The 15,557-nt window shown below is 33.4% G+C and overlaps 1 protein-coding gene across 1 annotated transcript in view; it reads right to left on the bottom strand.

Moving 5' to 3' along the window:
- Positions 1 to 15,557, bottom strand: part of LOC115765171 (sodium channel protein para) — a 65,064-nt gene that overhangs the window by 2,443 nt on the left and 47,064 nt on the right. The window contains exons 25-30 of the mRNA XM_030708591.1: positions 13,987 to 14,109; positions 10,933 to 11,055; positions 9,197 to 9,391; positions 8,453 to 8,698; positions 5,817 to 6,087; positions 361 to 665 (exon numbers count right to left, since the gene is read on the bottom strand). Coding sequence (XP_030564451.1) covers positions 361 to 665; positions 5,817 to 6,087; positions 8,453 to 8,698; positions 9,197 to 9,391; positions 10,933 to 11,055; positions 13,987 to 14,109 — 1,263 coding nt within the window. The remainder of the gene's footprint in view (positions 1 to 360; positions 666 to 5,816; positions 6,088 to 8,452; positions 8,699 to 9,196; positions 9,392 to 10,932; positions 11,056 to 13,986; positions 14,110 to 15,557) is intronic.

The raw sequence follows: 15,557 nt of genomic DNA on the forward strand, positions 1-15,557 counted from the left end.
TGAATCAACATTGTGATGTTGCCACTAAATAAAAAAAAAAAAAAAATTGGCGCACATGGCAGGTGGCAACAATATTGAACGGTCACGGTTTATCGATCACGTTTGATCGATAAGTGAACTTCAATGGCTGTATGTGTGAGTGTGTTAGTGTATGTACAAGCGTTGCCAGCCGCTATGTGGCGTCGTGCCAGACCTGCCAGACCGCTCGGCACTGAATTGAACCGTTTTGAGCTGGGTTAGCTGGTGGTGGTGGTGGTGGCAGTGGCGGTGTTTATTTAGTGTGGGGCGTGGCAACATCACCCAACGACAACAACAATAGACAACATAAACCGTTAACGGAATTGTGGCTGATACGCTTACCTGAAAGAGCAGAATCATGCTCTGGCCGAACGTCTTGAAGTTGTAGACATCGTTGATGCCGCTCTTCTCCTTCACGTGCATGAAGAACGACATGCCGAAGATCGCAAAGATGAACATCACCAGGAAAAGCAGCAGGCAGATGTTGAACAGCGCCGGCAGCGACATCGCCAGCGCGAACAGAAGCGTTCGTATGCCCTTGGCGCCCTTGACCAAGCGCAGGACTCGACCCACTTTCGCCACGCGCACCACACGGAGCAGCGTTGGCGACACGAAGTATTTCTCGATAATATCGCTAAGTACAAGACCTGCGGCGATAACGATGATCGATAACAATCGGCGACGGCATCGTAGACAGACGTGTGAAGAGATTGATTGTGAGAAATTGTGTTGTGAGAATTATTTTTGGCCATTAACATGTCTAACTAGGGCTCATCTTAAAATAATTTTGTTTTTGGGATACGGATACGAATCGGGATTCGGGATACGGGATACGGTTTACGGTATGGGTTCTGACCCTCGGGTCAGCACAATCAGAATTGCACAATCAAGACACTAAAAGGGCGGCAGCACAATATTAACAATTTACATAGCTGAAATATTGAAAGCATTAGGTACAGACAATTTTTTCATACTACTTGCTTAACACAAGTTTTCTTACACAACAACAAATAAACAAGAAGAAACAAATACAATACCATACAAAACGATACTTAAATACATATACATATGTACAGTGCCGCAAGAAAGAAAAGTCGTCAACAAATAATAAAACTTCAATTAATCTGCAATCAGATAACGATTAGAAGAGCTGAGCTAAGTCAAACTGAGCGAAATGTATTTAAAATATATGGCAACGCTGCCCGAAAAGCAAGCGGGTAGCTTTGCTCTCACAAAGAGAGAGGGAGAGAGAGAGCGAGAGAGTGCTGTCATTCAGGCTTTATGCCTGACAGAAGTGGAACTAGTTGTGAATTATAACAAGAATTTGATCTGATGGCAGATTTATTGAAATTTTTAGCAAACGTTTAGCATATAAGATTCTGTAAACTATACATATCGATCATAAAGTTTGAGAAAAGTGAATTTGTTGGATCACAGTTTCGAAATGCATTTAACTTGAATGAAGAACATGGGCTGGGAATAGCTTGAAGAACAATCCAGAGTTAACGAAATAGCTCGATCGCTATGTATAGTGTGTATACTCTACAATGCTTAAGTTAATAATATAATATGGTATATATCACATAAATTTAACAACAAAATATACAAATATGTGTTAGCAATATAAGGTTTACTTCAGACAAACTTTGATATCGTTCGACACAATTGTACGCAACACATAAAATAAAAAAATAAAAACACAAACACATACATATTTGTTAAGTACGCGGTACAGATATTACATACATAGTACATGAGTAGGTTGATTAAATGTAAATGTAAAAAGTAAGGATAAGTTTAAAGTTAACGCTAGCGGTAAAAGTAAGGTTAAGTTGAAAGTTAACGTAGCGGTAGAAGTAAGGTTAAGTTGAAAGGTAACGGTAACTTTAACAGCAACGTTAAGCAGCAACACTCAGTAGTCAATATCCTGTTTTCTTTTGTTAATTTTTATTTTTATTTATTTTTTTTGCTAGCGGCGAGCGCAGGCGTTGTAAGCAGCAGCGGCAAATGCGAAGGTGGGGCGTAGGCGTAGGCGCAGGCGTTGGCATCGGAAATCATCTCGTGGTCTTTAGAGATGTCTTTATACGACTGACTTAAGAGCTTCGTGTTTTTAATTCGATTCGTTTTTGGTTCGGGTATATAGAGGTATGTGTGAGCTGTACGCGGGCGTCATTTACTTTTAGCGATAATCCGCAGCATATTTTAAGAGTGCCAAATATCAGCAAAAAGTTCGTTTGCTCAAAGAGAAGTAGAGAGAGAGAGAGTGCGAGAGAATGAGAGGGCGAGAGAGAACAGCTCAACTGTCAGAGCTTGTTAATTTTGAAACAATGTGTTCATTGGCTTCTCATTTCTCTAGATAAAACGAAATGCGCACTAAAGTGAGCTATGGCGGAATGAAGTGGGCACTACACAACACCGGAAACGGAAGCTGGGCAAACAAACGAACTATTGCGAGTGATAAAAAGTGTAAAAGGGAGTTGGAGAGAAGTTGGAGAGAGTTGAACTTGAATTCACGAGATGTTAGGTAGAAGGCGCAGTAAGTAGAGAGAAAGAGAGAGAGAGAGAGAGAGAGGGCGGAGAGAGCGAAAGAGGTGAATGTGGTAAACCAGAAACGGAAAAATCATAGATATATATATAAATATACATTTATAAAATGATGAGCACTATAACTTGTTTACTTAGAAATGAGAGTGTGTTTTTTCCTTTTGTTATTTTTTTTTTTTTTTGCTAGTTATGTATGTTAAGCTGTGGCCCGATTTGGGTACGATGTTTTTTCGGGGGCGGGAGTACTCATTTGGAGGCATATCTAAACCTATTAATATGCGTTTTACTACGTTCATAGTAAAGTACATAATCTCCATTACAGATTGGACCAAAACCATTAAGAAGATTCAGGCTAGTGCCACGGTATTTGTATATCAAGTTTTGGGGACTTTTTCATAATATAATAATATCAAATAGGCCAATGCGCATAACATATAAGGCGGAGGGGTATGCAAATCATAAACGGGTCACGTTTCATATTTTATCCTTCCAGCTATGCTACACACTATAAATTGGGATGTTTGGCCAAAGGTTTTGGGCCAATGCAACTGTCGTACACAAATGTGTGCTAAACATTCCGCACGGCCATTGCATTGGCTGGCCGCCGGGTTTTCTTTTATATTTTTTCTTTTCTTTTCTTTTTTTGCTTATGACAATAGTCAAAATTTGTATACCGGGCAGTAGCTGACAGAGTTATGCAACCGACAATCGCACAGATAGAGTTTGTGGAATGCCCATTGACACCTAACTCTGATTGAATCTTTTCGTGTTGTGCTTTTTATCAATAGCATTTTTTATGCGTTCTGTGCAAGCCATTTTCTTAACAATGTGTGTGTGTCTGTGTGTGTGTGTGTGTGTGTGTGTGTGTGTGTGTGTGTGTGTGTGAGAGTGTAAATTGGCAGTTTATTATTATTATTTATTTATGCAAGTCGCCTTTATTGCTAGTCGCTTATTTGTTTTATCTTTATATAAAAAGTTGTTCTTTTTGCATTTACAAAGCGTAGTTTTTTCTCTTTTTTTCTTAGTATTTGTTTGTTTTTGTTTTAATATTTTTTCTGTTGTTGTTTTGTTTTGGTTTTAAAAGCGTGTATTAATATATTCGTCTATAAGGATATCACTTTGCTGGGTCGAAAATCGAAGCCAAAGAATGAAGCATACTTTAAGGCGCTCGAAAAAAATGTTAAGCATTTGCTTTTGAGTTTGGCATTAAAATTGTACATTTGTTTGTTTTCTGTTTTAGTTATTGAAAGTGCGCTTGGAAACGTTTGGCGCGTGTGTCACATATAGAAGCAAAGCAATAATAAAATACCAGAGCCCTTCTCAAGGCCCGGTTACTTAGGAGTAGGTACTTAAGAAGTAGGGAACTTGAAGTAGAAGCAGTTTTGGACATTTGTTTTTGCGTTTTTTTTTCTTATTATGTTTGTAATCAAAATAAAAAGTTTGGAAACAAAAGTTGTGGAAAGAGACGGCAAGTACAAGGAATTGTACGAGTTTCTTTTGGGGTCGGATTGGTAGATCGGGTGAATCGGGTAAATCGGGTTAATGTTTCTGGTTGGGGGCTCACACAATGGGACTTTGGGCGTGGAATTCATGTTGGTCAGATTCAACTAAGGCGGCAGCAGAAATGATAGCAGCATCCCTTTTATGTACAAGGAGTAGTATAAAATGGAAGCTCTCTGTTGCAAAAATTAATGTAGTAAAGCATATTTTAAGCCATCTTTTGTACAGTTTCTTTACGTTCTTCCGCACTCACATAGCCATATTATTATTAATATTGATTTTTAGTTGCTTATCCAAAACGAACCAAAACTTATTGAAAAGAAGAAGAAGTAGTAAAACATATGTAGCCAAGTTAAAAAAAGGGCGGCGCTTCTGAAGTTCTTTGTTTCTGTTTTTCAGGTACTCCTGAGTACTTGGCACAGACTAGTTTATTTTCCTCTTTTTTTTTTGTTTTTTTTTTTTTGTTTTTTGATTGTGTGCTTACGTATGCGCGTTTGTTAAGCTGTAGCAAACGGCTGCTAAATAAAAAATAACTCGGTTGGTATTCACAAAAAAACTTTGATCGAAACTGGCAGAAGAAGTTAAACAACAACAAAAAAAAGGCAAAGGAAATAAATAACATTCTTGACTTAAATGTTTTTAGTTATGATGAGATCATTACAATTGTAAAATAATAATGACATTATTTATGCTGGTATGTATAGAATTATCTCAATAATTTCATCAATAGGTTTAACGACAATTACAAATTACAAATTACAACAACAACAATTGAAATACAAATGGACACCAATACACAAATAGATCAACAATTTGTACACTTAAATTTTCGAACAAAATGAAAGAGAAAAAAAAAACAATAGCAATATTTACTAAATTTTACAATTAATTGTAAATTGGGCAACATTTCAAAAAAGCAACGGAAATGAAAACAGGAGCTGACTTCACATATGCGTGTATAACAGTTAGTATAACAATTATCTGTAATACATTCTATGCAAGCTCAACCCGAACAAAGCTAACAAATCATTTGGAATACGTTAAGCACAACGACATTTGATTGTTTCATATAAAATTTGGCATATTTTCACAATCTACATATACACAATATTAATATAATAATTATTATTATTATTAATGTTTTTTCTATGTACGTGTACATGTATATGTAGGAATTGTCAAAGAGCCGCAATCATTATATGCACAACCATTTAACACAAATTGTATAACAACAAATTAGATTACATTTCTTAGGTATATTTTGTTTACTTTTTTGTTTTTTCTTTGGAAACAGAGTAACAACATTAATAATTAACGAATTACGAATCAACATTTAACAAATTTGGACAATTGAATATACGTATAAGTACGACAGCAAAGTAATTAATCAGTTAGTAGAAAGTTTAGTTTAGTTTATATAGGAAAAGGAGCGTACTGTGTCTTTATTAAAGAGCATTAAGACAGAAATATAATACGAACACAGAGAGTGAGAGAGGGAGAGAGAGAGAAATATATAGATAGTTGTTGTGTGTGTAAGAGAGAGAGAGAGATAGAAACATACACACATACAGCAAGAGCGTACGGTTATGTGGAGAGAGAGGGATATTCGTACATTTTGGTTTGGAACTTGGATTTTCGCCTATTTTTGGCTAATTTGTTAAAGCTTCTTGGCTTTGTATTTGTTTTGCTTTTGTTTTTTGTTTTTTTATTATATTTGTATTTTTAATGTAGATAATTTTGGCATTTTTACTTACCTAAGATGGATAAAATGACAACTACTACATCAAATAAATTCCATGGCTCAATAAAATAGTGATATCGTAAAGCGAATATTTTTAATAGACATTCGGAACTGAAAATAACTACGAATATCGCATTGAGATAGTCAAGGACCGCGTTGTACGTGTCCGACGCATCGTAACGATCGAGTGTCATGGTGAACATGTTTAGACCAATGAATAACATAATGATTATATCGAATTTCTTATCGGTTACTATTTCAAAGACTATTGCTTGTGGACGCCACTGTAAATGGAGAAGGAGAACAAACAAACAGGACGAAACCGAAAAGGATTCAAAATTGATAGTGTAAAATAAAAAACACACACATACACAAATATCGATTAAATCACATTTGAAATTAGGTTAGGGGTATTCAGAAATGAAAATGAAACAAAAAAAGAAATGTATCCGGTACACCAAACACAAGGAAGAGAAAAGAGATAAGAAAAAAAGAAAATAGAAGAGTTTGGTATAAGTACATTTAGTTTAACCACGATCGTAATTACTTATGTATATATGTCTATGTACATACACCAGCACACGCACACGTACACGCACACGCACACGCACACGCACGCATGCATGTGTGCTTGCAGGACGCTATGAATGTACACAGACATAGACAGGTACTTAGGTATCTAGAAGGAGTTACCAACTCGCAAACTTAGTTGATAGATTATTTTTGGTTAGTTTGTTTTGTAAGTAATTCGTTAAACGTTAAACGGGTATATGTATATAGTATCTATATTCGGATATTATTTTATTATATTGAGCATATATTGTTCAGTTTATCAATGCTTTAACATTTTGCGTTGTAGATCTGTGCCAATAGCAATATTTTTTCCATGATCGGCGCGCAACCTGTATGGTACAGTAGAGTATGCGTAAATTGGAACACATGTATATATTAATACATATAGGGCAATAGTGTAACAGTGAGTCGGTGCGTTAATTGATTAGATTTTGTTATTAAAAAATTGAGAGCAGACAATTCAAACACACTACATCTTAAGGACAGCCAGCATTCACGATTACTGAGTAATTGATTAATTAGTTGAGTAATTGTTTAATTGAGTATTTGAGTACATATTTGAGTACATATTGAGTACAGATACAGTTGTATAGAGTATATATAGGAAAACGTGCCGCTACAGTCGTGGTCGTGGTCTAATACGTATCTCAGGTCAGTCGATTTGGATGTCTGCAATTTTGGATCGAACATGCCTCGTTAGGTAGTGTCTAATTGGAGAGGTGACTAATTCTAAACATGCCCAAAACATGATGTCAGTCACGTGCCATTTTTTTTTTTTTTTGGTATTTGGTTAAAAGAAACATGCACTTAGGTTGCCTTTATACTTATACAAAAAGAGAACAAGATAGTGTGGAGAGAGATAGAGAGAGAGAGAGAGAGAGAGAGTAGTTACGAGTATTTACATAAATAGTTGTTTTTTTTTTTTTTATTATACATATACAATTTTGGTTGCTTTAGTTTTATTTTCTTTTTGGAATTTTGGCATAAATTTCATGTTCGTCTAGTTTATAAATGGCAGACATAAAAATGTTTAAGTACAGACAACCAAACGGACACAATACTTAAATATTGATATTGAAATTAAGTATAGTTATTTAAGAAAAACAATAGTATGTCGAGAACATAGTATGCTTTTAGGAGTTCGCGCAATGGCAACAGTAGGGTGCACTCTTTACAATGAACAACAAACGATGCACAATCTATGGCACAAATATATATACATATATGCATATATATTTATATAGTTATATATAGATATAGACGGATGTGCATGCCACACACTACGGCAGCTATTCCAGCGACTCGACTTTGCGCTTGTTTTAAGATCCATTATACAACTTGAACAAAATATTGCTAGAGAACAGGGCCTTTGAGTTTGAATTGTGGTTAATATAGTTTGTTTTTTTTTTTTTTTTGTTTAATAAGAATGTAAACAGATTGCAAGGGTATTTGTCGTGTCAGTGTCCGTGTCGGTGTAGGTCTAGTCTCGTTCTCAATTGAAAACAGTTTGGCGAATACGTTTTGTGGAACGGTCCGTTTAGCAGCTTTTGTTAACGCATAGAAAAAAGTTGTTTCTTTTGAAATTTCATATGTACAATAAATTGAACGTATATATACAAATTGAATACGATTGGCACAGATTACGCGATTACGAAGGCTTTCAAGTGTTATTTGATTATTTGTTTTAATTCTCAATTGATATCATGGTAATATTGCTTATAGGGCGCGCGTTGGAACTGAAGTTCGTTTGAAATATATACTTTGAAAAAGATTCATTCGAAAGATGTGCAAATTATTGCAATTGTTTGTAACTTGAGGGGCAGAAATTGAAGGTTTTAAGTCCACATCGCAAAATTCTCATATACTTTTTTTTCATTTATAAAAGTATTTTTGTTATTTGATGTGAAATTTGTTTTGTTTTTTTTTTTTCAGATTTAGTTTTTGTTTTCTTTCTGACATCTGGTTAAGCATTGTTGTGTTTATTGTTTTTTTTTTTTTTTTTTGTTAGTTGGTTAGTTGGCTTAGTTTCATACTTAGTATTTTTTTTTTAGTTTTTGGTTTTTATTGTTGTCTTACCCTTGGTCTTGGAATGGCTTTTAATGGTTTTTTAGAGCCCATCTTTTTCATAGCATTATAGTACTTTTTCTGATCTTCTGTCATGAACATTTCTAATGATCCACCTGCTTTTTTCTTTTGCTCATTAAAATTATCAATGATAACACCAATGAACAGATTGAGTGTGAAAAATGATCCAAATATGATGAAGAACACGAAATATAAATACATGTAGATGTTCGTTTCACGAATCGGCTGCTTGTCCACCTGTATCGATAGCGATAGCGATAGCGATAACGATATCGATATCATTTTGAAATTTTTGTTTTTTTTTTGTTTTTGTTGCAATTTGCAGCGGTTGAGTTTGAATTGTGAATGGATCATTTTTAGTGTTATTCGACAGTGTTGTTGTTGTTGTTGTTGTTGTTGGTGGTGGTGGTGGTTTTTGTGTATTAGTTGTTGTGGTGGCCATAGTTTGTAGTTGTTGTGAATGTTGTTGTTGTTGTTGTTGTTGTGTTGTGTTGTAGTCGTTCATATAAAAAAGAAGAAAAAAATGTATAGATAGAAACGTTGATTAATCAAAAATTACATTATACAGACTTATCTAACTATAGATTGCGTTTAGATTTTCTTATTTTTTGTTTTCTTAAAGCGCATAACCAAAAAGAAAAGAAATATACTTTGTATGAGCGTCAAGTGTGTCATAATATTGTATTAGTTCTATATATAAATTGTTAGGCAATTAAGCAAACTGGAGAACATTACCTCTCGTGAATCGATTGCATCATTCATTATTTGTATCCAGCCTTTGAAGGTGGCCACTTGGAAAAGGCACAGATACGCGTTACCTACATGATCGAAATTCATTGCTGAATTCACCCACGTGTAGTTCTCGCTCTCGCATGCATTGCGATTTGGTATAATCTCGTGGCTGAGCTTCGTTCCGTTTAAATCTTCGCACTGTGTTCATCAACATCAGCACAGCATTATCATCAGCAGCATCATCATCAATGGGGACATCATCATCATCAACATCAGCGTCAGATTTGTTGAGTTGTCGTGAAGTTCGTTTTCGATTGGTTTTTGTTTTGATTTTTTTTTTTTTTTTTGTTTTTGTTTGTTTAAAGTTTAATTTAAGAAAAATGTATTTCAGTTATGCGAAGTAATATACGGCAAATGGTATAAGTCTGCTTTTACACTGCCTTTACCAGCAAAAAATAGGTATTTGAATCAAATATGAAGACAAATTTCAAATATATTTTACATACGAAACAAAGGTTAGCACAATTACGAATCAGGTCTTGAAAAGATTTAAACAAATTAATTTCTACTCGAGGCGTGAATCAGCTATCTATATATTTAAGATGTTGGACAGTCTATGCAAGATTTTCATATATTGTTAATCTTTACAAAGAATATTTAAGTTAAATAATAGCTTGAAATGCGAAATTCCTATAACCAACATCTAGACAAAAAAAATTAATTTATTAATTCATTAATTTTTTATAATTATTTGTATGTTTAAACAAAAGCAAAAAGTTACAGGGAAGCTGGACTGTATTTAATTCGTAAACAAACTTTTCCTTTCAGCTTTTTGTTTGACAGTGTAAAAGCAGCACTTGAATTAAATATAAAGTTAGCTAAGCTACGGCTAATTGAAAATAAATTCTTGTTGTTAAGGCACATTACGAGTTACTGTTTTGGGAGGCATGTAGCAAGAGTATTTGTGTGTGTGTGTGTTTGTGTGTGTGTGTAGGCTCAGCAGCTAATTAGCATTATATATTTAGCATTTGAATGCTGCCACTTGGCTAGAACTGATATTTGTTAATTATTAACAATTATTTTGTGCAAAAGGCAAAAACTAAATTCTAGTACTAAAGAGTGTACTAATTAATGGTATTTGGTGCAGCAGCCCTGTCGCATCTTAGTTTCTTTTTTTAATATATGCAACTATGCATGCTCCCTGCCCAACTGGATTGCTCTAAGAGGCGATTCGGTTGGGCATTAGTACATCGAGTACTTATAGTTGGGTAAACAATAATTACCGGAGCATGTATAGCAGCATATGCATTAAGAAGAGTTAACACCTAGACAAGTACGAATACAGGCGACAAATTCTTATACTCGCGCTTATAAATGAGTAGTATGCATAGTACGAGCGAGTACTTATAAGTACGTAGTATGCATAGTACGAGTATTTCGAGTATTTCTATTTCGATTTTGATTTTGATCAACTATTTACGAAAAATAGATGCAAAGATACGCATTTCAGTCAAGTTGAAGACTTTCTTTTTAAACACATTAGATTGCTTGCTAATTAAATGCTGCTTGGATTTCAGGCCGAAAAATAGCACAAATTCTGGATGAGATTTTTGCACCACTTTTGGACCGTTTTGTAACGTTTTCTTTTGTTTTCATTTTTTTGTTATTTGATTTTTGTTTACGGTATTTGGTTTTGGTTTTGAATTTGAGTTGTTTTTGAAAAAAACATTTGAACGTACCTTAAAATATTTTCCAGCAAAAAGCTGTACACCCATTATGGCAAAAATTAGCCAAAATATTAGACACACCAATAGCACATTGAAGATGGACGGTATAGCTTGTACCAGCGCATTAACGACGACCTGGTTATATGATAATTTTGGTTTCGATATCATTTTCATATTTTGGTATACGAATTTCACATTTGGCGGGTCGTCGTTGACGATGTTCGATGCGGGGAATTTTTCAAGGTTTTTTTTTTCGGGTTGATGTGGAAGTTGTGGATTACAGGAACAGTTGTTGGTGGTGAATGATGGTGGTTGTTTGTTATTTTTTTTTATTATTATTTTTTTTGGGGGGGAAGTATATAGAATATAATACAATAAATGCAGAGAGTTATTTAGTCAATTTCGTAGTAATATTAATCAATTTATAATTATATATATAAATATGTGTGTGTGGTAAGCATGATATAGTACATTTTGATGTTGTGAAAGATATTCATTTCACTATATATATATATATATATATATATAGATCATTTCTTACGAGTTGTGATACATGATTAGGTGTTAGTTCATTGATATGATAAAGTGATCTTTGTACTTGATCGTGTCTTATGGCAGTGTCTAATGGTGTGCGTTGTACCAAGAATTAAACTATTTACAGCATGCAGCAAGCATTGAACTATTGTTCAAATGTTAAGCCAGAACAAGATTTAGATAATGCAGCAGCGAAAGCAGTGCAATTGGCATACACTAGACAAGACAGCATATACATCGATGTGAAAGAACAGAATAGAACAGCTCCATAAAGAAGGCACTCAGAATAGGTGGTAGCAAATAGTATTCATTAAGGTGCACTAACTCTAAGTTAAAGAGATTTACAATTAGTGCTCGTAATCGTATGATATAAGATAACTTAACTAAACATAGGCTTTTGTTTTAGATGATTAACTGCTGGAATGCCGAAGAGAATCACTAAAAAGTCTCTGAGGGGAATGAAGACACTCGAGTTACAAATATCTAAGTACATATACCGCAGCTAATGACACTCGTTCTTGGTCATATTAGTCATATAATACTATTATTAATTATAAAATTATTATTTTTATTATGCATTTTATTGTTATTATTAATAATATTACTAGCATTAATTCATTATGATTTATTATTATTATTATTGCTATTATTATTATTATTATTATTATCATTGTTTTTATTATTATCAATATTATAATAATTTCATTATTAGTATTTCATTATTATTGTTGTTATTAGTATTTTTTCATTATTATTTGTATTATTATAATAAATCTTTTATAACAATTAATATTGGTATCACTATTATTAGTATTGTTATTATTATTATTATTATTATTATTATTATTATTATTATTATTATTGTTATTATTATTGTTATTATTATTATTATTATTATTATTATTATTATTATTATTATTATTATTATTATTATTATTATTATTATTATTATTGTTATTTTTATTATTATTATTATTATTATTATTATTATTATTATTTTTATTATTATTATTAATGTTATCATTATCAATTCATTACTATTTTTATTATAATTTTATTTTTATTATATTAAATTTATTTTTATTGCTAGAAATATTAATATCACTATTAAGAACATTATTATTATTAAGAATTCGAAACTAGTGAAATCAAAAACAGACATAGCTCCGCGTACCTTATTATGACAGAAAGTCAGACTAATTAAATTTAAATTGGAATATCGGAATACAATAAACCTTTAAGCGTTCGCCTCGAGATGTCTTCATACCAAATAGTTTAAACTTTGTGTTCATTCTATAAATTCCATAATTGAATGCAAATATGACAGTTTGTCAACTAAATTTAATATGTGTACGATAATGTTTTAATTATAAATAAGTACGGGTACATACATATTTACATATATGTAGGTATTGTAACTTTAGAGCTCGATGATACGTAAATTGATTCGTGGCTGTCTTGAGCAGGCAAGAAATGAGTATGTTACGAGTAGGTAGAAAATTCTAAGCATATAAATCTACGAGTTGTGAAGCCAAACAGACTTTGGAATGGTTGTAAACTTTTGAGAACAAGCTACGGAAATACAAAATGATCGATTCAATTAGCACTAAGAACGAGCAGAGCGACAGAGAGAGAGAGAGAGAGAGAGTAATAGAGAGAGAGTAATAGAGAGAGAGAGAGAGAGAAGAGAGATAGAGCGTGAGAGGAGAAAAAGAGAGAACTAGCTAGAGAATCGCGCAGACTTGTTGCTGAAGCACAAAATTTGTGTGGGCGTGAACAATTTGATTAGTTAAAGGCAATTCCAATTGAGGAGCATTTATTTACTTATGCAGTTGCAGTATGTACGATAACGACTACAGTAAACGGTACTTAAGAACATAAGATTGTAAAAAACGGGTGTTCGATATAACGAGATAACGAGATAAATAAATTGAATCTAATCAGTCGACAAAGTATGGATGCAATCTAGAATTGAATAACGTACGAGTATATCTAAGACAAAAAAAGATACAAAATCATCTGCTGCACGTTGAATAATTTTTTTTGTTGTTAATTTTGGTTTTGTTTTTGCTATTTTGTTGTTGTTTAAATTTAACGTTTTGCTAAAATTTCGATTAAATACATTTTATGATTATATTTAACTAGTTAAGAGATTGAGTTTTGGTTGGGTTGTTGGTTGCGCGCGTGTGTGAGTGTTGGTGTGTGTGTGAGTGTTGCTGTGTGTGAGTGTTCCTGTGAATGTGTGGTGGTTATACGCTGGTTAGTTGTGTGGCATGAGTATGTATAAGAGTAATACAGCGCGCGTATAAGAGTGTACACAACTGCAACTGCAGTCATATTGTTTTTTGTTTAGTTTCGAAAATGAATTACGCTGTGGAATTTATTTGAATTTGATACTGAATGATGAAAATTGGAATGTATTTTTCAAATTTTGCTGTTTGTATTCTGGTATTTCTTTTTTTTTTTTTTTTTTTTTTTAATTTAATATGTTTATTTGTTTTTGTATTTGGTTTAATGTATGAAAGTACGTACCCGCATGCCCTGCATACGGGACATGGCACGTAGTGGTCTCAGTGCTCTTAACGTTCGCATAGTCTTGAAGGCTTGAATACCACCAGCTCCAACAAGTGAAGCAACGAAGTTGATAAGCGATACCTAGTTTCGATATAGTTCGAATAGTGCCAAGTTTAACAAAATTTATTTAGATTCATTTTGGAGTTGGTTTTTGTTTGATAAATAGATACGTTAAATATAAGTGTTTGGTAATTTTGGGGGTTACGAACTTCCTTTCTGTTTAGTTTATCTGTATGTTTATTGGGTACTGTTTAGTTTCAGATGGTTGGTTAAGTTGGGTAAGTGTTTGTCCTGTCGTACTTGTTCCTGTTCCAAACTCAAATCTTTTAAAATACATACATAACTGAGATAAGCACTTATTTGTCAACTGCTGCTTGCTGTACTCGGGTACAAAATGGCGGACCGAGCCTAACGGAACTTATTTGCATTTCGCATAAGCCTCAGATATTTAGCTTGAATAGCTAGTACTTAAATAACATTACTTATTTGGTAGCCTAGTTTGTTTAAACGATATAATTTTTAAAGGTAAATTGTACTTGCAAAACACATACAACAAATGTAAGTATTTAGTTGAATAAATAAATATAAGAGTATAGGCAATTCGACGCACGAGCACACACAAAATACGCACACATACAAAACGTATTAACACATATAGATATAGATACATATGTATGCGGTATAAAGGTCAATTATTGGAAGTACATAATTATTGTTTAGTCGTTATGCATGTAGTTGTGGTTCAAGTATACGCTACAATTGGACAAGTACACAGTTAGGTATTGCTCAAGGGGATGTGAGCATTCGACAAAAACACAACTTGCAGAAAATTACAACACTCATAACACAGGGCTGTTTCTGGGTAGTTGAAAATTGAGTAAGTATAAGAGTGGATTGCTTAATGAGTAGAAAATATCGATAGTCTAACTGTTTATAAGAGACTGAGATCGGTTTTTTGGAGGGGGGGGGGGGGGGGGGGTGGTCATAAAATTGAGTAAGTATAAGAGTGGGTTGCTTAATGAATAGAAAAGATCGAGAGCCTAACTTGTTATAAGAGATTCAGGGCTGGTAATTAAATTGAGGAAGTATAAGAGTCGGTTTTGCTCAAAAATAGAAAAGCTTGAGAGACCGTTTGTTAATAGGAGACTTTGGGTAATTATAAAATTGAGAGGTATAAGAGTTAGCTGCTTAATGAATAGAAGAGAGAATTGAGTAAGTAAGAGTGGAAAAGATCGAGCGCTTATTTATATATAAGAGATATAGGCGACTAGCAGACTGAAAGGACACGTCTCTTTTTTGGGGAAGTTAGCAAATTGAGTAAGAATAACAGTGAGTTATTAAGTGAGTGGAGAGATTTAAAGAGAGAGGAAGAGAAAACAATCTATATCTAAGAGATGTAGGAGATTAGCACAAGGCCATATCAGATATTTATCAAATTTAGTATAGGAGTATGGGAATTAAGAGGAGATATCTGTGATAATCAGGGAAAATATTATTTGTATTATTGATTGTTGTAGCTGCTGCTCCCG

Source organism: Drosophila novamexicana, unplaced genomic scaffold (assembly GCF_003285875.2).
Source record: "Drosophila novamexicana strain 15010-1031.04,08,12 unplaced genomic scaffold, DnovRS2.1 tig00000932-arrow-arrow-pilon, whole genome shotgun sequence".
In the NCBI taxonomy this organism is placed as follows: Eukaryota; Metazoa; Arthropoda; class Insecta; order Diptera; family Drosophilidae; genus Drosophila; species Drosophila novamexicana.